Source organism: Cololabis saira, chromosome 16 (assembly GCF_033807715.1).
Source record: "Cololabis saira isolate AMF1-May2022 chromosome 16, fColSai1.1, whole genome shotgun sequence".
In the NCBI taxonomy this organism is placed as follows: Eukaryota; Metazoa; Chordata; class Actinopteri; order Beloniformes; family Belonidae; genus Cololabis; species Cololabis saira.
In genome coordinates this window covers 3699608-3722232 of record NC_084602.1, presented here as the reverse complement: position 1 = coordinate 3722232, position 22625 = coordinate 3699608, and the positions used below count along the sequence as shown (strand labels likewise).

Below are 22625 nucleotides of genomic sequence, written 5' to 3'. Positions count from 1 at the left end.
TTTTTCTCGACATTGCTTATCTGGCCCATGTTTATAAATGACCAGGATGTGAAGAGCCCAGTGTGCAGCTAAGGTCCAGTACCGGTGGATGTGAGACCTGCTGGGCAGCAGCGGCAGGCGGGGGGCGCTGGCCGGTTTCCTCCAGCAGCACGTTCATCTGCTCAAGCTGCTGCTGCAGAGACTCCTGGATCTGGACACATATTTATGGGTTACATCAAACACTTAGTCAGTTAGAGCTGTGAGAAGCTGTAGAAGGAATTTTAAAGGAGACCTATTATGGCAACTAATACCTATTTTAAACAGGCCTTGATTGACTTAACCCTTGTGCTGTCTTTGGGTCAAGGGAGGAGGAAGGGAAGAAGGGAGAAAAGATGGAAGGAAGGAAGGAAGGAAGGAAGGAAGGAAGGAAGGAAGGAAGGAAGGAAGGAAGGAAGGAAGGAAGGAAGGAAGGAGAGATCAGGAGGAAATAAGGAAGGGAAAAAAGAAGGAAGAGAGGGAGGGAGGGAGGAAGGAAGGAAGGAAGGAAGGGAGAAAAGATGGAATGAATGAAGGGAGAAAAGATGGATGGATGGAAGGAAGGAAAGAAGGAAGTAAGGAAGAAAGGAGAAAAGAAGGAAGGAAGTAGGGAAGGGAGAAAAGATGGAAGGAAGGGAGAAAGGAAGGAAAGAAGAGAGAAAAGGAAAGGAGGGAGAAAGGAATGGAGAAAAGGAAAGAAAGAAGGGTGGGAGGGAAGAAGGAAGGACTGGAGAAAATAAGGAAAGAAGGAAGGAAAAGCAAAGAAGGTAATAAAGGAACGAATGATGAAATGGAGGTAGGAAGAAAAAGGAGTAAAGGAGGGTAAAAAAGGAGGCAAAGAGGAAAGGAAGAAGGAAAGAGAGAGCATGGCAGGAGGAAAGAAGGATAGAAGAATTGGGTCATTTTGACCCAAAGACAGTACAAGGGTTAAAAACAAGATTTTGATTGTTTTTGCTAAATAAATGAGAAATTCAGCCTCTAAACCATGTCTTTATCCTTCCATTCTCTAACCTCATTATCTATGCAGGATTCTGAGTGGGCGGGGCTATGATAATGAGGCTCTGTGCTGATTGGCTGCCTGAATGACGCGATACACCGCTACGAAAAATTGGACGGTTCATCTGCAAGAAATAACCTGTTTTTCATAATGGGTCCCCTTTAAGTGTTACTAACGTCTCTACATGACTGACATCTTTGGACTTCTTTACAACCAGAAGACTTAAGACATCTCATGAAACATCTCTCAGTAAGATTAACATGGAGCGTGTCATTAGAGCATCCAGTAAGAACCAGTGTAACCTATTATAGCAGACATAACTTCGGTATATAAGGTCTATTTGAAGGAACAGAAAAATATTGATAATAGTGCATATAAGGGAAACAGCAGCCAAACATACAGGAAGAGGAGTCATTATTTACTCAGTAACTTTTGTTATGCTGGATTCACACTGAAAGCGTCAAAAATCGCCTGCATCGCCTGTCGACGCCTGCAGGGGGCGGGGTTTCAAGCTGCGCTGCAGAACTGGAGGGAACAAAGTGCATATAGCCTAAATATATCTATATATAGCTGCAAATCTTCAGTTTTCTATTTCACCATCATTTCAACCCCTTCTTTATATTTCAGCGTTATTTCCACGTAGATAAGAGTGAGTTTGATGCTCCTTAACCAGGTTGGTCCTGGATCAACATCAACCATCATCGTTGGTCCCGGTGAAGCTGCAGTCTGTCTGAGTGAACACTGACACACCGGGTCCCAGCGGATTTGGTCATAATGTTTAAACTGTGTTTTGTGATTAATAAGCACGGTTTTTAATTATTTTGCGTTGGATCGATGTAGCAAATAAAATAGTTCAGACAATCCAGCTCCTCAACCATCAGTTACGTGTTTCACATGAGCAGTTCAGGTAAAAACTGCAGTCAAATCAGCAAAAATGTCAGTTTGCTGGATGAAATATATTAATTCCTGATAAAATAAGTTTGTTAGTGCAGATATGCTCATGTGTGCATGTGAATGAGTGTACGTTTGTGTGAACATGAAAGTACAATCTGCATTGAGGCTTCTTGCTTCAGGAACCCCTGTCTGTTATTGGACGCTGCCTCGGCGTCACCGCTGCACATTTGCATAAAGTTGAGATTTTTTAACTTCAAATTGACGCTCTGGAAGCCTCCAATGCCTCCAATGCCTCCAATGCCCCCAATGCCCCCAATGCCCCAAATGCCCCCAATGCCTCCAATGCCTCCAATGCCTCCAATGCCCCCAATGCCCCCAATGCCCCAAATGCCCCCAATGCCTCCAATGCCTCCAATGCCTCCAATGCCTCCAGTGCCTCCAACGCCTCTCGCAGCGCTTTCATAGAAAATGAATGGCAACATGACGCCTTTAACTACTGTGGTGCTTTCAGTGTGAATCCAGCATTACTTTCACTCATGAAGTAAAGTTTATATCTGACCTTTGCCTCCACCGTGTCCTCGTGCAGCTTTTGGAGCTGCTGCTGTGTGCAGCTCAGCGTAGATTGGACGACAGGAAGGACTCTGAACAGAGCGTCGACACACCGCTGAGCCCGTGCCGACCCTAAGAGACGGCTGGCCCTCGACCCCTGAGAGACCAGCTCGTCGCCCTGTGTGACCAGCTCTGCTGACAGACTCTGAAAACGGAGCAGCGCTTTAGACTGTTGTCAACCTCCAAGAACGGGGCTTCAGGCTGTACAAAGCCCAACAGATAGCAAGCTAAAGAAACAACTGAAAAAAGACAATGGGTGGGTATCGCTGGGCCTGCACACGGAGAGAGTGCTGGCAGAATAAAGGTGGGCTCTGCAGCGGATATCGGTATGAATGTGCTTGAAGTTACCAGCTGTGGGACAGGGAACAGTAGAGAAACCCCTGAATCGTTGGAATAGTGACTACGTTTACATGCAGAACCATAATTCAGCCTTTAAGCTACGCAACTTATGCTACGCAACTTATGCTATGCAACTTATGCTACGCAACTTATGCTACGCAACTTACGCTACGCAACTTACGCTACGCAACGTGCGTGATGACGTAATTTGTACCTGGTGGAATCGAAAAGGCAATCGTTTAAAACATTTTGCAAACGATTCCAAGGAAATGAAACACTAGGAACTGGTTGTGAACAAGAAACCATTTTTGATTCCCATCCCTTAAAGGAGCATGAGGCTCCTTTTAAGAAATGAGACTCTCTAGCGCCACCCTTCGCCACGACGGCCGTCGGGGGTACTGCAGCCAACAGCGAAGCCGGCACGGGAGAACGGGGAGAACGCACATGCAGCATCATGTGACGTCACATCCTCAGGACAGCGCGGGAAATTCGGGACCGAATTGCAGCACATTTTTATGGAGCTAGAACAGTCTCATAATTTACAAATGCACAGACCGATTTGCAAATACACACACCGTTTCACACATGCACAGAACAATTCACACGTGCGTAGGACAAGATATACAAATGTATTTTTGATGCACACACAAATATAACCTGATTTACAAATGTTTTTTTGTCTGTGAGCTGCGCTGGATTTGTGTGTAACTTTTGAGACTTCTCTGACGTGACTCGATCCACAAATAGGTTTTTTTTTAACACGGAAGGATCTGCAACCAATCAGATCAAAGGGGCGGATACACCTGCTGTTTGAACTGCATTCGCTTAGAAAAGTGATTAATATTTCGAGTTGGTGGAGTAAAGATAAATAAACAGCAACAGGAGATAAAAGATAAATAAACAGGATGGAGAGGAGATCACTGTTCTGATTTTCTTGAGATCTCGGTAAAGAAAACAGCGTGATCTGAGATGGTTTATCAGGCCGTTCAACCAGAGCCGTCGGGAGACTGCACTCCAAGTCCTGCCGATGCAGCAACTGATAATGAGAAACAGCACAGATATTTATGTATTTGCTCCGTTTGGTTTGACTACGTGTTACATGGGATTGTCCCGCTGATTCAGCTCAGAACCAGACAGACCAGCAGAGAGCTGCTGCGCTACCTGACGGGGAAGAGCTGCAGCGGCAGGTGGAGCAGCACGCACATGTCAGGAGATTAATTTACCGAAATATCTGGAGTAAAGTCGGTATCAGTCGACTGATAACCGAAGAACCTCTGTGTCCAGCTCAGATGTTTGATGATCGGTGGACTAAACCCCGACCAGCATCATCACGGCTGCATCTTCCCATGAGCATGACAGTCTGCACCGGGAATGTGTTGATCTGCCACCGCTGTTTTGACACATGTTTGTCTCTGTGTGGTGGCGATGTCACATCATAAATGTGAGGATAACAGCTGCTTGTTTCTGACCTCCACGTCTGGTCACTGTGGTCAGCTGGTGTCTGACCGGGACCAGCGCCGCTAATGGCCAGAGCCAGAACGCGACCTGCAGCAATATTCACCCCCGTCATTTGACGCGTCAACAGGCTCGTTCTCCTGAAAGACACCTGTAGTTCAAATACAGAAATATATCTGCTGTTTCTCATCATCAGCTGCTGCATCGGCAGGTTTTCTGTGTTTTCTTGCGGGATCACAAGAAAATTCAATTCAATTCAATTCAATTTTATTTATATAGCGTCTAATACAACAGATGTTGTCTCTAGACACTTTCCAGAGATCCAGAACATGAACATAAACATAAACATAAACATAAACATAAACCCCCGAGCAATTATTATATAAACAATGGCAGGTAAAAACTCCCATAGTGGGAGAAAAGCCTTAAGCCAAACAGTGGCAAGAAAAACTCCCCTTTAGGAGGGAAGAAACCTTGAGCAGGACCAGGCTCATAAGGGGGGACCCTCCTGCCGAAGAAAAGCAGAACAGTGATCTCCTCTCCACCCTGTTTATTTATCTTTTATCTCCTGTTGCTGTTTATTTATCTTTACTCCATCAACTCAAAATATTAATCACTTTTCTAAGCAAACGCAGTTCAAACAGCAGGTGTATCCGCCCATTTAATCTGATTGGTTTAGAGTAAATCGTGTTTTATCCACTGCTCTGCGTCCCCCACGTGGGGTGCGCTCTTATGATTGGCTGGGACAAAAGAAGACATCTGATTGGTTCCAGATCCTTACGTGTTAAAAAAAACGTATTTGTGGATCGAGTCACGTCAGAGGAGTCTCAAAACTCACACACAAATCCAGCGCAGCTCACAGACAAAAAAACGTTTGTAAATCAGGTTATATTTGTGTGTGCATCAAAAATACATTTGTATATCTTGTCCTACGCACGTGTGAATTGTTCTGTGCATTTGTGAAACAGTGTGTGTATTTGCAAATCGGTCTGTGCATTTGTAAAACTTGTCCTGTGCATTTGTCAATTATGAGACTGTTCTAGCTCCATACATTTTGCAGCACACAGCCTGTTCAAGGCAACAGAGAGATAAACTAGAGGGCTCATTCTTTTTGGTTTGGAACGCTTCATCTGACATTATTACTAGAAAACTTAAAACGTATACGAATTTTTTTCATAAATCCTGCCACAATCCTGCCTCAAGCTCCTTTAACACATTACTTGCATAATTACAGTTTTATCCTATTTGCAGACAACATTTCACCTCCAAACCGTCTGACCTGCAGCAGCAGAAGTGTGGGCTGAGTTTCCTCCTCGTGCGTCATGTCGACAGGCGAGTGCAGCAGGTTTCTGATGGAGGACAGGGACTCGGACGCTTCATGCAGCACTTGAAACAAAGCCTCGTCCAGAGCCTGGTGGGATCCCTCTCCCTGCACAGGAGAGGGAAATGCAACTATCAGAAAAACGCTCGTGTTGGGAAACTGAAGGCAAATCTAAAACGTGGTCCAAGAACCAGAGCTGGGTAGAGTAGCCAAAAATTGTACTCAAGTAAAAGTACTGTTACTTCAGAATAATATGACTCAAGTAGAAGTAAAAAATAGTCATCCAATAATTACTTGAGTAAAAGCAAAAAAGTACTTGGTGAAAAAACTAGTACTGAGTAACTGTTGAGTAAAGTCTGATTTATTTTTTTAACACAACCATTCAAACAGACAAAAGTACAAAATAATCATCTTCAGGCAAATTAAATCAATAAAAAAAAAAAAATTAATACCAAATAAAAAATAGCTTAAATTAAAATAATCTTAAAGTAAATTCAAGTACTTTAATAAATAATAAAATAAAATAACAGAATAAAAAAATAAATTAAACACAAGTAGCACAGAATTTCAAGCCTTTGTACTTTTCTTTTTTAACCAGCAGAACTAGAACAACATGAACTCATAGAAACTCTGTGTGTGTTTGAGTCTTTGTAAATGTGACAAAACATGCAAAAACAAACATTTTTCCCAAAGAATCAGCCAGTGATGTCATGAGATTGACGCGTACGTGGATAAAAGGGATAAAAGAAAAGTAACAGCTCAACGTAGCCTAATGTAGCGGAGTAAGAGGAACAGTTTCTTCTTCACAAATCTACTCAAGTAAAAGTAAAAAGTATAGTGATTCAAAACTACTCCTAAAAGTACAACATTTCCCAAAACTTACTCAAGTAAATGTAACAGAGTAAATGTAACTCGTTACTACCCCCTCTGCCAGGAACTAAGTTATTTATGGAGGAGGTATTTTGCTGCTTTTTCTGCAGCTTATTTCTCTGAGGATATTATAGATAAGAGGTGAGAGGAGCAGAAGGACTGCTGTTCCCTCGAGGAGGTGAGACACCTTTCATCAGCCCATCCTCTATCTTCTCTCACTACAATTCTCTTATCTTTGTTTTTTCGTCTTTATGTTGTCAAGTGTGATGTCACGTTCTATGTTTCGTGGTAACTTACAAAGAAAAGCACAAAGAAACTAAAGACAACAAAAGTGAAAACAGCTTTTTCTGGAGTTCTGAAGTCTGAACACTTTAAAGAACAATCTACAAAGACTGAGCTGGACTTTATCATTACAGGCAGAATAGAGTATTTTACTCTATATGCAGTACTCAAGTTGCAAAAAAACATCAGGGGGGATGGTGGATTTGATCATATGGGGACAGATAATTTGTGCTGATTACAAATAATATATTATATTACAAATAATAGCAGTGACCAAAACAGCTGCAGAAATACTGCAGGAATGACATAGCAGCAGTTAAATGCAGCCTTCTGTAAGCTTTAAATATCCACTGGGCTTACATCAAATACATCAAAACACAACAATAAAAAACACTTTTCTGAACTTATCAATATGACTCTGTCCTTCACAGGATAAGTAACATGGATCACTGCAAAAACTCTAAATCTTAACAAGAATATTTGTCTTATTTCTAGTTAAAATGTTTCATTTTAGTAACAAAATCTACACTTAAAACAAGAATCATCACTGGAAAAAACAACAATTTTCACCTGTTTCAAGTAGATTTTCACTTGAAATGAGTAGAAAAATCTGCAAGTGGAACAAGATTTTTTTGCTTGTAATAGGAAGATAAATCTTGTCCCACTGGCAGATTTTTCTACTTATTTCAAATGAAAATTTACCTGAAACAGGTGAAAATTGTCACATTTTTCTGGTGATGACTCTAAATGTTGAAATAGCAGTAAAACCACATTCATTGATGAAATGACATAAGAGATGGAAAGGGGGGATGGACGTTTTACAGGGGGGATGATTTGGACCGTTATTATTTCAGGGGGGGGATGCCATCCCCCCTTATCTTGAGTACTGTCTATAAGTATATAAGTATTTTACTTATATTTGCAGATAGATAGATAGATCTCATTCAGGCCTTTCCTCCTGCTATTAGTTCCAGTTTTCAGCCATGTGACAAACACTTTTATGTCCCCAGTCACATCTCAGCTGCATTCAAACAGGCTCAAACGACACCTTTCCTTCAAAAAGGTTTACTTTGAGTATTTGTTTATTACAGAACTGTTGACCAGTCTTGCTATTGTCCTTCATTTCTGGTGTTTTCCAAAAGGACAGTTTCCTCCAAATAAGCCTGAATTCAGAACTATCCAGGATGCAGTGAAAGCTCTGTCACCAGGGGGCTGTCAGGAAACCATTGTCGTTCGGTCCCAGATGTAGGAGAGAGCAGGAGGCAGGAGTTCTCAAAAAGCAGGATTTATTTTAAACTAACAAAAAGCACTGCTTTGCAGGATACAAAAAAACTAGAACCATAATCAAAAAACTGCAAACACATGGGAACACGGAGGGAGGAAACAGTACGGACCAGCAGGGAGCAAGGAGAAGATAAGACCAGATATACAGAAGGGTTAACGAGACACTGGTGCAGACGATCAGGGCAGATGAGAAACAGGAAGTTCAAACCAGGACTTAAAGCAGCACAATGTAACTTTCAGCTTTTGTTGAGTTTGGCGGCTCCTTTGGACAAAAGCGGTAGTGTTTTACCAGAAATAACTACATTTCCCATGAGCACCAGCGCGTACTGCCGGAAAACTCCTGTCCCCGAAGAAATAAGACAGGACAGACTTTCAAAACTACGTTTCTGTTTTCAGCGGTCGTTTGCAGGATGGATAGTGAAGAGGTAATGTATCTATTTTTAGTTAAACAATATAATATGACGACATTGAAAATCACTAAGTTCAACTTGGTTTTATTAGTGAAGTCACCCCCGCCCCCTGTCCTGTTTCAGCCAGATAATGCACCCAAAACTACAAACATTTTTTAGAGGGACTTCGTCATAAATTAGTAGTCCAACATACTTACTGACAAAATAAAAAAATACTTTATAACCTGTGAATAACTGAATGCCCATTCCTTATATTTGGCAGATCAGCCCTGCACAATTTTACAGTTCTCAGGAAAAATACTAGAACCCAAGACGAATATGTGAAAACATTCTAATGTTGATTCTTATTGACCATAGAACTCTACATTTACATTTGTATCATAACAATTCTGTCTCTCTTGTCGGACATCCCTCCTCGTCTTTCAGCTCACGCCAGCGAGTGAACGCTGGGCCAATGTTTATTCTTGTCCGGGCATTTAGCTTGTTACTCTCCCGCTTTCTTTTTTCGTCTCCTCCGATAAAACTTTGATTTTCTTGGGTTTTTCCGCTGCTTCGGCCATGACACCAGCTTCTGCTGAGCTCTGCGCTCCACGCCCCACCCAGCTTTGGTCTGGACTACGAATGGGGAAGGAGGGGGAAGTGATGTATGCCGTAAAGCAGTCAAAGCCGTAAAAATGTGTAGTTTTTTAGTGTGGCAGGGTTCCTACCATGCTCCTCAAAGTTACATAGTGCCAGTGAAGGAGATACAGACCCCTCAGACCATGACAGGTTCATTAAACCTGTTGGAAGTTGATGTTCCATCACAATGATGATGATGAAATATTAGATTAAGGTGGAAAAGTTACATAGTGCTGCTTTAAACTTAAAAAAATATAAACACAAACATCAATATAATTATGGATCCAGTCAGTTTTTTTCAGTCTGATTTGGTTCTGAAACAGAAAAACGGAGTGATTGATTCAGAGGTTGCATCATCCTGTTGGTCAAGTCTCTACAAAGGAAGAGAAATTGCGCCTCATCTGGCTCAGTGTGTCCCAGCCCCCGGGTCTCCCACTCAGAAGGCACGCCGATTTCCCCCAGTGTCCAGCCGCGGTACTGCAACCAAAAATCCCATGCGGCCCAGAAAGGTTTTTTCCCATAGACCGCAATAGTAAAAGAGAAGCCTCTAAAACTGTTTACAGGAACCTCCAGCTGTAATCACCGGCAATTACTAATCTTTGTATTCTATATTTTTAAGTCATGGACTTTATATCCGTCAAAAATGTTTTATAACGGCCAGAAAAGTCAAAGAAAAGTCTCTTTCTGGGCGTGACGTCACGGATGACGTCACAGCCGTGTCCGTGCATTCCACGGATGTTTATATTAATATATATTATGTAATTATATTATATTAATACATTAATAATATATGTAATACTATACATGTAATAATATACATTAATTCATATATTATATTAATACATATTATATTAATACTCGCGTCATTGCCCCGGGGCATGATGGGAGGCCCCAGAGCATCATGGGAGGTGACTCAACTGCGCATGCTCTATGGGCCGCTGTATGCGGAAGTAAACCAGGAAGTCAGAGATTTTTTCGGCTTATGCGCTGGCTGAGCAGAATGCATTGAAATGAATGGGCGGCCATTTTTGACGTCCCATCCAGTTTTATAATACATCCATGGTGTGTCCCCCAGCTCAAGCCCTCTTCAGACGGTCTCCCAGTTTTCACAGCTGGACCCCTGGAGATAGGTCAGAATGCACATCTAACAACCCAAAAGGACGAGTCACCTCCAAAGTCATTGAACTCCAGCGGCCACCCGTGGCTGGAAGTCTTGAACACATTGACTGCAGGATGTGCATTCAGCCGTCTAAACTCAGTCACAATGGCACCCTCGTCAGCCTTCAACCATCTCTTTAAGACTCTTGAAGACTGTCTTCTAGGAACAACTCTCCTCCTAACACCTCTAATAACCTAAGACATCTTATTCCTGCTGAATCTTTACTGTTATTCTACTCTGTCACTGACATTGATTAAAATATCCGATATTAGCCAATCGTTATTGTTCTCAAGCTTGGATTTTGTCCCTAACTCTCAAGAATCTTTAGATAAAACAGTCTCCCACATCATTACTGAATGTAGATTTAAGGGCTAACTGAAGACTCCTTCAGCATCATTTTAACTCGTGTGCCGTTCCTAGTCTTGAGAAGAAAAACCAGCAAGACTTCACAAGTTGCGTCTCGGCTGATAACCAGCCCTGATAGATAACGGCTCCTCACCTGATTCAGGAGCTCTGCAGATGTGTGTCCAAGCTGTCTGAGATGGCTGATGTGGGTTTGGAGCTCTTTGGGGTTTTTTGTGCCAATCACGCATCCTGCTGTTCCATCAGTACCTTTGATAGATGAGTCTGTCACCTTCAAAAGAAGATAAGAGAGAGTGGCGTCCATGGAAGCATACAGTGAGAGAGAGGAAAATATCAGAAGAGAAGTCGAAGACACACACAAGTATAATCTGGCCCCGCAGGAGTCCCCATAACACTGAAGGGACAACAAAGTGGCTTCTGCTCAAATAAGGTGATAATCAAGCATGGCAAGAACACCAATTTTCCTTTTCTTTTTGTATTTGAAAAGTGATAATCAAGCCCCTCAGTTCTCATGATGAAGGCTTTACCTGAGATGGAGGAAGCAGCCAGCTCTCCTCTAAAGCAAGCAGCTGACTGTGAAGGTGATCCCACTTCTTCTGAGCAGAGTCCTCCTCCACATCAGCCTCAGCGGGAGGCAACCTGTGGGGAAAAAAAGCCTGGAAATTAACACTTCAGAGCAGTTGAACTGCTTTCTCCTTCTTTCCTTCTGCCTTCAATCATGGTTCGTCCTATTTGAGCTTTGTTTACCTTTTTGATCAAGGCTGTCAAAGAATTTAAGAAATCAATTGACAAAAATCAAATAATGTCAGAATTAAAGATGATATATGAATATAAATGGTTCTAATCATTCATCCTTGTTTTTATACTTACATTTTATTTTGGTCAGAGATAGTGAAAGTCTGAATAAATGTGAAAATCTCCTTGTGCATTATTTTTCCTACTGTAGTTTGCTGCAGTCCCTGAATGTATATGATAGAATCCTTTAAAAGAGGCTTATGAATATTGAGTACCGTATTTTCTGCACTATAAGGCGCACCTAAAAGCCTTTAATTTTCTCAAAAACCAGCAGTGCGCCTTATAATGCAGAGCACCTTATATATGATCATTACAGTAATTTCTGTTACTGTAGGCAGGGGGATTGTAGCTACTGTAGTTGGTGTCGCCGAAGTAATGGCGCTAAAAACGTCAGGAATCGTCAGACGTTCAAGACAACAGCAGCGACGCTGACTTGCATAATGGCGAGCAAAGCTGGTTTTTATTTTGTTAATAAAGTCTGACACACAGTACTTTTCTTCTTGTTTTTTTTTTGCATTAGCTGTAGGATTTTGTAGCATTTCCTGTAGCGCAGCTCCATCAGGTAGATACGTAACTCAACCCCAGCCACTATAGTACGGTATTTTACCATATATTTAGTGCGCCTTATAATGCGGTGCGCCTTATATGTGAAGGGTGTTTTAAAAGAGGCCATTTATTGAAGGTGCACCTTATAATACGATGCGCCTTATGGTATGGAAAATACAGTGCACCACATATATTTGAAAAGTGCTGAAATATTGCCTTACCGTGGTGAGAGCCGACCGCCGTCCTCCGGATTCTGACAGTGAAGCCGGACTCTGCTGGCCTGCCTGGCAAGGGCCTGAGTCAGTCCTCTCTGCTCCGTCAGCTCCTGCTCCAACTCCTAAAAATGAGCAATAAAGTGTACGATGTAGTTTTACCGTACGTGCGAATACAGCTGCAGAACTTTTTCAATATTGCAGTGGTAAATATACAGTAGTGACTAAGCAGAAATGCACTCCCTTGGTGTGTTCTCTCCATCAACCTTGGGAGAACACCAACATGCACACGAGTCGGCCCACGCCCACTCTGCTCCCCCAACCACTAGCCCACCCCCGACTGACGTGACCTGTGGTTAGGTGAACTGTATGCCTGTAACTTTCTTCTGGGTCGGTACAATACCTCTCACTGCAAAGTTCCTCGCCCACAAGGGACGCACTGGATGCAAAGTCCTAGGAACCCACTTTTCAGCCCAACAAATAAAAGAATAAGATGTCCATCCTAGTCCATAATAAAATTCAATGTACTTTTTTTAACTGGGAAGGTCTGGGTAGACTACTGACCCTTCCAGTGCGACCAGGGCGCATTCTTGCCCTCTAAGAACAAGCAGTCACACCTTTAACTGCATTCCCTGCTAAAGGAACCAACAAAATATCTGATCCATCTCGGCACTCTCCTCCGTCTCAGGACTCTCCTCTTTCTCAGGACTCTCCTCCTTCTCAGGACTCTCCTCCGCCTCACGACTTTCCCCCATCTCAGGACTCTCCTCTTTCTCAGGACTCTCCTCCGCCTCGTGACTCTCCTCCGCCTCGTGACTCTCCTCCGTCTTGGGGCTCTCCTCCGTCTCGGGGCTCTCCTCTGTCTCTGAGGCCTTGCCAGTTGGGGTGCTGGAGCCATGGAGCCTGGTGTTACTGTCGCTGGTACAGGGGATGAGGAAAGAAGCAAAGTGGGGAAAGGTGTGGAAGCCTGTGGGGACGGGGCTGGTGATGTCGCCGGTGCAGGGGTGGGAGTGGCCCGTCTGTATGGAGCCAATCTGTCTCTTCTCCTAGTCTCTCCAGCATTCTACAAGGACCCACCACTAGCTGTCCAGATTAAGACACCAACCCCTCTTGCGTTGGGGCCTGTAGACGAAGACCAGCTCTCCAGCCAAAAATTGTCTCCCCTGAGTTATCACATCATAAATACGCTTTTGTCTCAGACATGCTCTCAGCTGTTGCTCCCGAGCAAAAATATGTGCAGACTCAAGGTGGTTCTGAAGTTTCCGGATGTACTCAGGTCCAGGGGGGGTGTCTTCCAAATTTGGAGAGCAGGTGAGCAGGATGTGGACCCTGCACAGTAGACCCACACACCATAAGCACAATGGGAAGGTGGTCATCCTAGTCCTTCTGGTGCTTTGATGTGAGGATAGCCAGCTGCTGCCCCAAGGTGTGGTGAAATATTTCCATTAACCTATCCTTCTGTGGCCACAAGGAGGTGGTGCGAGTCTTGTGTGCACCCAGTCGCATACATATGGAGGCAAACACCCATGACTCAAAAGGGGCCACCTCTCCTCACTCGTGGCAGGCTCCTTCCAGGCCAACTGCAGGACGCCTTGTTCTAGCCACAGGGCATCAAAATTGGACCAAAGTCCCTTGGGTGTGGTGGAGAGTGCTGCCATCTCGTCCCAATAGCGGCCGGTGTTATGTCACAACCCACTGCCGAACAGGCTGCAGGTCAACATCTTGCTCCTGTTTCCACTCTGTCATGTCATCAGCCTGCAGCGCCTGGCACATCACCACATCCCCTGGCTGCACAATGGTCCCAGTTTCCTCCTCTCTGAGATCTCTTTCTTCTCACAAATCCGGCACCTATCTGTTGCCCATGGTCGGCGTGAGAGAGCAACTGCATTAGCATGACGTGCCCCAGCCCTATGCTCCACCTTAATGTTGAAGGGCTGGAGTGCCTCAATCCACCTGGCCACCTGCCCTTCTGGCTCCTTGAACGTCATGCATGAGCCACTGCAGAGCCGAGTGATCAGGTAACCACACAGGTAACATTTGAAGTGCCTGATTGACAGCACCACTGCCAATAACTCTCGGCGGTGACGCAATAATACCCCTTATGCTTCTTGAATGCCCAGCTGAAATAAGCGGCTACCTGCCCACCTGTGACAGCAACCCCCACACACACCCACACTGCTCGCATCTGTGTCCAAGATAAGAGGTAAGGATGGGTCAGCTAGAGCCAGCACCGTAGCTTCGCTCAGAGCATGCTGAAGGCTACTAAACGCCTCCTGTCATGATGTGTGGGAGTGGGCCAGTCAGTAACAGCCTGCATCTTGTCCTTCATCGTGCCGATGCCTCCCGCTGCATGAAGTGGCACTTGTCTGGATGCAGCTTCCGGCCAGCAGCTCTGATTCTCGACAGCACTGGCCGCAAAGGGCAGCTTTGAAGGTTCTGCCGTGCACAACGATGTCATCAGGATAGACTAAGCACTGCTGATGAGGCGCCCCAGCCACTACCCTGTCCATCAGCCTGGAAAAGGTGGCAGGAACATTGCAAAGTCCAAAGCAAAGGACCTTGAACTGCCATAAGCCCCTCCCATTGCAGAATGCTGTTTTAGGTCTGGCCTCAGGGACGAGGGGCACCTGATAATACCCGCCATGTAGGTCCAAGGATGAGAACCAGGAGGATCCTGAGATATATTGTGCATTTATCGTTATTGAGGTAAAACGCCCAATTTATCATGACATTGAGTTGAGGTCACATCGTCCAACCCTAGAAGGGGGTATGAGTCCTTTTTTCTTTTAAAACCGGAATATTAGCAATAACCTGAATTTGGACAGCCATGTAAACACCCATAACCCCTTTGAATAACCCGAATTTGCTCTTATTCCAGGGATTTTTGCTCACGCATGTAAACAGAATATTCCAAATGTTTCAGTAACCAGAATATTAGCAATAACCCGAATTTTGACTGCATGTAAACGTAGTCAATGAGGTCCACCTCCAGCATCTCGGTCACATCTTGGTCACATGCCTGCTCACGAGCCAGAGGGAGGCGATGTTGGCAGCCTATGATAGGCTGCGCGTCGCCCGTGTTGATATCATGCTGCACCAGATGAGTCCTACCCACCTCCTCATCACTCATGGCAAAACAGTCCTGAAACTCAAGCAGCCACTGCCACAACTGTTCCTGCTGCTGCGGCTTGAGGCTGCTATAGTTTTTCTTCCATATCTCTCTCACCACAGCCACCACTCTCTCCTCGCCCAACCGGGGGCCACAAGGGGCGCACACAGATCTCCGTTCATGGTGGCATTGCCACTGTTGCTCAGTGGATGGGACCCAGGAGGGGAGAGCATGGGGAGTGGGTGGATCACAGTCCCTGCTGCACTAGCTGTTACCCACCTCAAGGTGCCCATCTAGACTAATCTTAGGGAACAAGGTGACATCTGGGCCCTCATAAAAGCTCACAGTTCCTTTTAACAGGTCAAACTGACAACCTGCAGCCTGTAAAAAATCTAAGCCTGGGATACACGGGTCCTGCATTGTAGCTATCCAGGCTGTGGCACATAAACGTTTCACCCCCTACAGTCATAGTCAACCCATTCCGGCCTTTCATAGGGGCCAGCTCCCCTGTGACTGTGCACAGCCATACCAGAGTGGGCACAAGCAAAGTCCCCTCTGGAACCACATCAGGCCTAACCAGTCACTGAAGCCCCCGTATCCAACAGCGCACTCCTTCAACTGTTACAGGAACATAGGAGAAGTCTCCAGCACAGGCACGCCCCACCGTGGCGACCGGTGATTGACAGAGAGAGGAGCAGAACAGGCCAACTGCATGCCTTAACTTTCTTCTGGGTTGTTACATCCATCCATCCATCCATTATCTATACCCGCTTTATCCTTTGCAGGGTCACGGGGGTCTGCTGCTGGATCCCAGCTCATTTTCAGGTGACAGGCAGGGGTCCACCTGGACAGGTCGCCAGTCCATCGCAGGGCCACATATGCAAACAACCAGACACACTCACACTCACACCTACGGGCAATTTAGAATCATCACTTAACCTAGTATGCATGTTTTTGGACTGTGGGAGGAAACCGGAGTACCCGGAGGAAACCCACGCAAGCACGGGGAGAACATGCAAACTCCACACAAAGACTCCCGCCTGGCCAGGGAGTGGAACCGGGAACCTTCTCGCTGTGAGGCAACAGGGCTAACCACCAAGCCACCGTGCTGCCCTGGATTGTTACAATACATTAGATTTATTTTCAGTTGCTTTTTAAATGCCTTGTAAAAGTTGGAAAAACAATGGGAAAATAAAAGCAACTACGTACTGTAGCTAAACTATTCGCTAACTAAAATACTTCCTCTCTTGTCAAGATGTCTACTTGCTCTGACATCCCATGGTTACTGGGGAGGTTAAATTAATTTGAAAGAAAGCAGTCAACAAACGTTTCCACGATAGTTGGACTGCGCAGAGGACAGGCCCTGGTACCTTCTGGTGTTTCAGGCTACTTTGTCTGCGGAGTTGGTTTCGTGGTGAAGAGAAGAGCTCCTGAACGCTCCTGCTTCGCTTCAACATGGGCTCGCGGTCCCGCGTAGGCTCAAGGTCATGCGCCAGCTCAGAAGCGGACAGTTCTGCTAAACCCTGTAAGATACAAACAAAAACTATTGCAACATTTCACATCATGAATTCTGAAATCATAATAAGATTGGATAAAGTTATTAAAACTTTATTAGGGACAAAAAAGGGAGATAAAGGTGCCACATCCAAACTGGGGGAAAACTTCATGAAGACATTTAGCTGCTTTTTTAAAGCATTAATATCACTGACTGTTGGGATCTGTTCCAGCGTCTCCAGCCCGCTGACCATCCTCTCCTCGCCGTGTTTGTCCTTCAGCAGCTGCTGGAAGGAGACCAAGTTGGCTTTCAGGCTCTCCAGTTTGGAGGCGAGAACCTCGGCCGTCTCCCTCTGGGATTCAGCAGCTCCTGTTTCATTTGGCTGCTGTTGATCGACAGCAGGGTCCAGTGCTGACAGGCTGGCAACCTTTTCCTCAATCTCCGAAAGCATCTCCTAAACACCATCACAATGACATTGGTTTGTTTAACCTTGAATTTGCATAAAATGATGTGATATTGTATTGAATGCATACAGAGCATGGAATAATAAAGCATTTGAGATTGATACTAATGTGCCAGTTGTGCCCTTGAGCCATGTAGGTTTTACATTTCGGTGTGATGCAGCTGTAACATCTGCTATGTGAAGGACATGCATGTGTTGAGTACTACTAGTAGGTAGAAAGATGATGTGAAAGACAATATTCTCTATTCAGTTACGTTCATTTGTAAAACAAAGGGGGGGGGGGTACTGCATTGTATACTGCAATACTGCATAATACTTTTAGGACTTCGCTAACACCAGTTCATTCAATTATCCCACTTTGGTTTTAATGGTTTCGTGGTGAAGAGGGAGCTGAGTCGAAAGAAGAAGCTCTCGATTTACCGGTCAATCTACGCCCCTACCCTCACCTATGGTCATGAACCTGGGTAGTGACCGAAAGGACAAGATCGCGGATACAAGCGGCCGAGATGAGTTTCCTCCGCAGGGTGGCTGGACGCTCCCTTAGAGATGAGTTTCCTCCGCAGGGTGGCTGGACGCTCCCTTAGAGATGAGTTTCCTCCGCAGGGTGGCTGGACGCTCCCTTAGAGATAGGGTGAGGAGTTCGGTCACCCGGGAGGAGCTCGGAGTCGAACCGCTGCTCCTTCACATTGAGAGGAGTCAGCTGAGGTGGCTTGGACATCTGTACCGGATCCTCCTGGATCCTCCCTTGGGAGGTGTTCCAGGCATGTCCCTCCTCCCTAGGGAGGTGTTCCAGGCATGTCCCTCCTCCCTAGGGAGGTGTTCCAGGCATGTCCCTCCTCCCTAGGGAGGTGTTCCAGGCATGTCCCTCCTCCCTAGGGAGGTGTTCCAGGCATGTCCCTCCTCCCTAGGGAGGTGTTCCAGGCATGTCCCTCCAGGAGGAGACCCCGGGGAAGACCCAGGACACACTGGAGAGACTATGTCTCTCGGCTGGCCTGGGAACGTCTCGGACTCCCCTCGGAAGAGTTGGAGGAAGTGTCTGGAGGAAGAGATGGAGGAAGAGCTGGAGGAAGACCTGAAGGAAGAGCTGGAGGAAGAGATGGAGGAAGAACTGGAGGAAGAGCTGGAGGAAGAGATGGAGGAAGAGCTGGAGGAAGAGATGGAGGAAGAGCTGGAGGAAGAACTGGAGGAAGAGCTGGAGGAAGAGATGGAGGAAGAGCTGGAGGAAGAGATGGAGGAAGTGTCTGGGCAGAAGGAAGTCTGGGCATCTCTGTTGAGGCTGTTGCCCCTGCGACTCGGTTCCGGATAAGCGGTGGAGAATGGTGGATGGATGGTTTTGAGAAACTTTTTTTTATTTTTTGCTTGGATGAAATGTTGCCCCTTGTGATAATTGATAATTTGCCCCTGACCCCTCTTTTTAAAATGTACCTGCTTAGGCTAGGTCACAAAAACAACATGTGATGTATTGTGTTTGTCCTACATAAAATAGTGACATCATTTTCAGAACACTGGAATCTTTTTTTTTTTTTTTAAGTAATTTTTATCCCTGATATTGTGCCAGTTTTATCACCCAGTGCTCCTACCTAAGTCAGTCCTGTGCATTTCCATCCTCTACCAACCCCGGGAGTTCCTGCAGGTCTCCTCCTTAACCTGAGGAGTGAGCAGCATCTTTTCACCAGACAGGGTGGGGCTTCTCTGGCCAGACGTAGCGCGTGGAAGGATCACGTTATTCCAGCCGGATCCTCCCCACCCCATCTGTTCCCCGGTTGGCCAGAGGGGGCAGTAGAGCCCAGGACTGCTGCATGTTTTTGTGAGGGTAGTTCACATTAGCTACCCAAGGGAACACGGGGAGAACATGCAAACTCCTCAAAGAAAGGCCCTTTCTCCAACCCCACCCAGGGTGTGGGTGCTGAAGTCTTGGGGGAACTCAGCGTCCCTGGCGAGAATTGAACCCAGGACCTTCTAGCTGTGAGATGGCTGCTCTACCAGCTGCACCACTGGAATCATTTTTTAAGTTTATTTAATCAAACAAACTTTAAAAATGACCCCCGGCCCTTTATTAGCGTACTCTTAAATGAAATACTTATGATTTTTGAAAAAAGCGCAAAGTTACACTAGTGATGGATAAGCCCTGAATGCAGGCGTTGTGACGTAGAATTGTCAAATTGGTTTAATTCATCACACGAATCGGCACAGATTACTTTGTAACACTGTATTTGAACTTTGTCTTTGTACGTTTTGACCGTATAGAAACATAATTCTTGCCATTGTAAGAATGAGATGAACCTGCTGTACTCTACTGCTCTTACTTTATAACAACTTGTGCCTTTTATAGTTTTACCTCTTTTCTTATCATTTTATTTCATTTTATTTGTTATTTACTGTTTAATTGTGTCTTGCTGCTTTTAATGTTGATGTAAAGCACTTTGAATTACCTTGTGTTGAATTGTGCTATATAAATAATCTTGCCTTGCCTTTATTATTTGAAGTAGCTGCTCAAGTGTTGCTTTTTGAAGGTTGAACTGAGGACGAGCTAAACACGCCTCTGTTTAATTTAGCTTTTACTTTTGTATTTACTCTAAAGTTTCTCTGCTCTTCACTTCCTTTGGGACCGCCCAGCCATCAGCGGCCGTTTGCCTGGTCATAAAGCCTCATTCAAATGTTGTGGGAGTGGGTTAACCTTTGAAACTTTAATGCAGGCTCAAGTTACACTGTCAAGTTAAGGGAGGAAAATACTAGGAATATTGCATTTCCACAGCTGAAATAGTGACTTAATATTTTAGATTTTCTTAAAAATAGACATAGATAAATATATACTGTGTTTTATTTAGTATGTCAGGGTTTTCTAGGGTTAAATTAAGAGCTAGGCTGCAGGACTGATTTTAAATGAATGTTGGGGTTCACTGGGGACACCGTCACCATTATTAAAAGAAATGAAATGAAATCCAGTCTGTGTGTATTTCCAGACTCGCTAGATAAGTGAAAATGTGCGACTGACGTTGGATCCGTCCCTGTTTACGGCCAGACGTATCCAGCATGACGTCTTAGAGGATATGAGACTGGATTAAACCAACGCGAGCGGGAAACTCGAACCACAGTGGCTACGTTTCCTAGCTGATGTTGCAAGATCTGAAATAAACAGAGAGGACTTGGAAATAATTTGCATATACAGGACTGTCTCAGAAAATTACAATATTGTGATAAAGTCCTTTATTTTCTGTAATGCAAAAATGTCATACATTCTGGATTCATTACAAATCAACTGAAATATTGCAAGCCTTTTATTATTTTAATATTGCTGATCATGGCTTACAGCTTAAGAAAACTCAAATATCCTATCTCAAAAAATTAGAATATTCTGGGAATCTTAATCTTAAACTGTAAACCATAATCAACAATATTAAAATAATTAAAGGATTGCAATATTTCAGTTGATTTGTAATGAATCCAGAATGTATGACATTTTTTTTTTTTTTTTAATTGCATTACAAAAAATAAAGAACTTTATCACAATATTCTAATTTTCTGAGACAGTCCTGTACATGATCGCGGAATTATTCTATTTGGATGTAAAATCAGAATAAACCAGCCACTTACTTTGGAATTAAGTCTAATTCTGAATGGCCATTTTCATTCAGAATTAGGTGTTTACATGGTCATTTTTACTCATTTTAAATCGGATTTAATGTTAATTCTGAATTAAAGAGGAATTAAACTTCCCACGTTAACGCACTCATTCAGCCCAGTCTGAAGGTAAGTGTATATTTTCCAGCTGGTGGGCGGAGCCTACCTGGCAGGTGAGCAGCTGCTGCTCCACACTGTCCTGCATGGCTGCCGAGCAGCCGGCTCCTTCCTGCTGCCCCCGGGCTCTCAGCAGCCACAGCTCCAGCCGGCCCACCTTTTCCAAACACGCATGGGCGGAAGCTTCATGAGGGCCGGGCCCGGGCCGGGGCTCCTCCTCGGATCCCTGGGACACAAACACAACACACCCGGCTCAACGTCTCCACTCCGGAGTGACAGGTAGAAGAGCAGGGACGGAGCCCGGGTGCAGCTCTGGAACTCTGCCTGACAAGGCTGCACCTCGAATGCTGATTTAAACAAATATTCCTGAGCTACGTCTCACACTTGCAGTCACTCTGTGTCATTATCTCCCTCTCTGCTGTGTCTCACTCTCACTGCCGTGTTGTTTTCTCTGCTCCACCCACAGGTGGTAAAAACACTTCCTGGAGCGGCAGCAGGACAGCAGGACTCCGGTGACGGGGACAGACAGAAAGTGGAGGCCGCAGGGCAGCAGGGGCGGAGCTGAGACGCTCTGCAGCGTCAGCAGCAAACACACAGGACAAACACTGAACACCTTTCCTCCTCAAACTGGCCAGGCTGTTTCAAGTTGCTTGTGTCTTTTTTTTTAGTTCAAAGTATTTTTATTCGTTTTTTTAAAATCATACAAGATACAATTTGACATGCATTTCAATACATTTCAACCAGAGGTGTTTAATCCAAGTGCCATAAAGTAAAAACCCTGCCATGTTTCTGGATCAGCCTCTATGAGGGGACGGCATCTCCCCCCGAAATAAAAACGGTCCAAATCATCCCCCCTGCAAAACTGCCATCCCTCCTTTCCATCCTTTATGTCATTTCATCAATGAATGTGGTTTTACTGCTATTTCAACATTTAGAGTCATCACCAGAAAAATAACACCAGAAAAATGTGACAATTTTCACTTGAAATAAGTAGGAAAATCTGCCAGTGGGACAAGATTTATCTTCTTGTTACAAGCAAATAAATCTTGTTTCACTGGCAGATTTTTCTACTTATTTTAAGTGAAAATCTACTTGAAACAGGTGAAAATTGTTGTTTTTTCCAGTGATGAGTCTTGTTTTAAGTATAGGTTCTATGGGTATTCCTAGCAGTTCAGAAAAGAACTTGAATTAAGGTTCCAAAAACTCTGTTAATTTTGGGCAGAGCCAGAACAAATGTGATAAAGTGTCTTTTGCTGTTCAGTTGTTCTTGTTTTACTGGATTTGCAGTGAGCTCAATGTTAGCGTCCCGTTCAGCTCATTTGTCTTCTCCAGTAACAGTTCAGCCTGTCCTTTCATTTTCAGCTGAAGTATGAGCATGTTCACGCTGCAACACATCTTGATTCCCTCCAGACCGAGCTCTTTGCATGTGTCTTCAAAGGGACTACTGACAAAACAACGCAGGCAACCAGACCTGTTTTAAATATCCCACAGCTCGCTGGGTCATCACTTCATCCCGTCTTACAAGGAAGTTTACAAAGTAGTTCAAGGTTCAAGGTTCAAGGTTTACTTTACAGACAGACAGACAGACAGACAGACACAGACGGCACATTAAAAACATCATCAACATTCAGGGAGGCATGCACACTTGCAA

At 44.6% G+C, this 22625-nt stretch overlaps 1 protein-coding gene across 1 annotated transcript in view; it reads right to left on the bottom strand.

Annotated features, from left to right (window-relative positions):
- Window positions 1–22625, bottom strand: part of syne2b (spectrin repeat containing, nuclear envelope 2b) — a 258903-nt gene that overhangs the window by 92149 nt on the left and 144129 nt on the right. The window contains exons 78-87 of the mRNA XM_061744277.1: window positions 21404–21545; window positions 21024–21226; window positions 16988–17227; window positions 16649–16801; window positions 12179–12294; window positions 11144–11255; window positions 10753–10887; window positions 5589–5738; window positions 2466–2660; window positions 83–190 (exon numbers count right to left, since the gene is read on the bottom strand). Of these exons, the coding sequence (XP_061600261.1) occupies window positions 83–190; window positions 2466–2660; window positions 5589–5738; window positions 10753–10887; window positions 11144–11255; window positions 12179–12294; window positions 16649–16801; window positions 16988–17227; window positions 21024–21226; window positions 21404–21545 (1554 nt within the window). The remainder of the gene's footprint in view (window positions 1–82; window positions 191–2465; window positions 2661–5588; window positions 5739–10752; window positions 10888–11143; window positions 11256–12178; window positions 12295–16648; window positions 16802–16987; window positions 17228–21023; window positions 21227–21403; window positions 21546–22625) is intronic.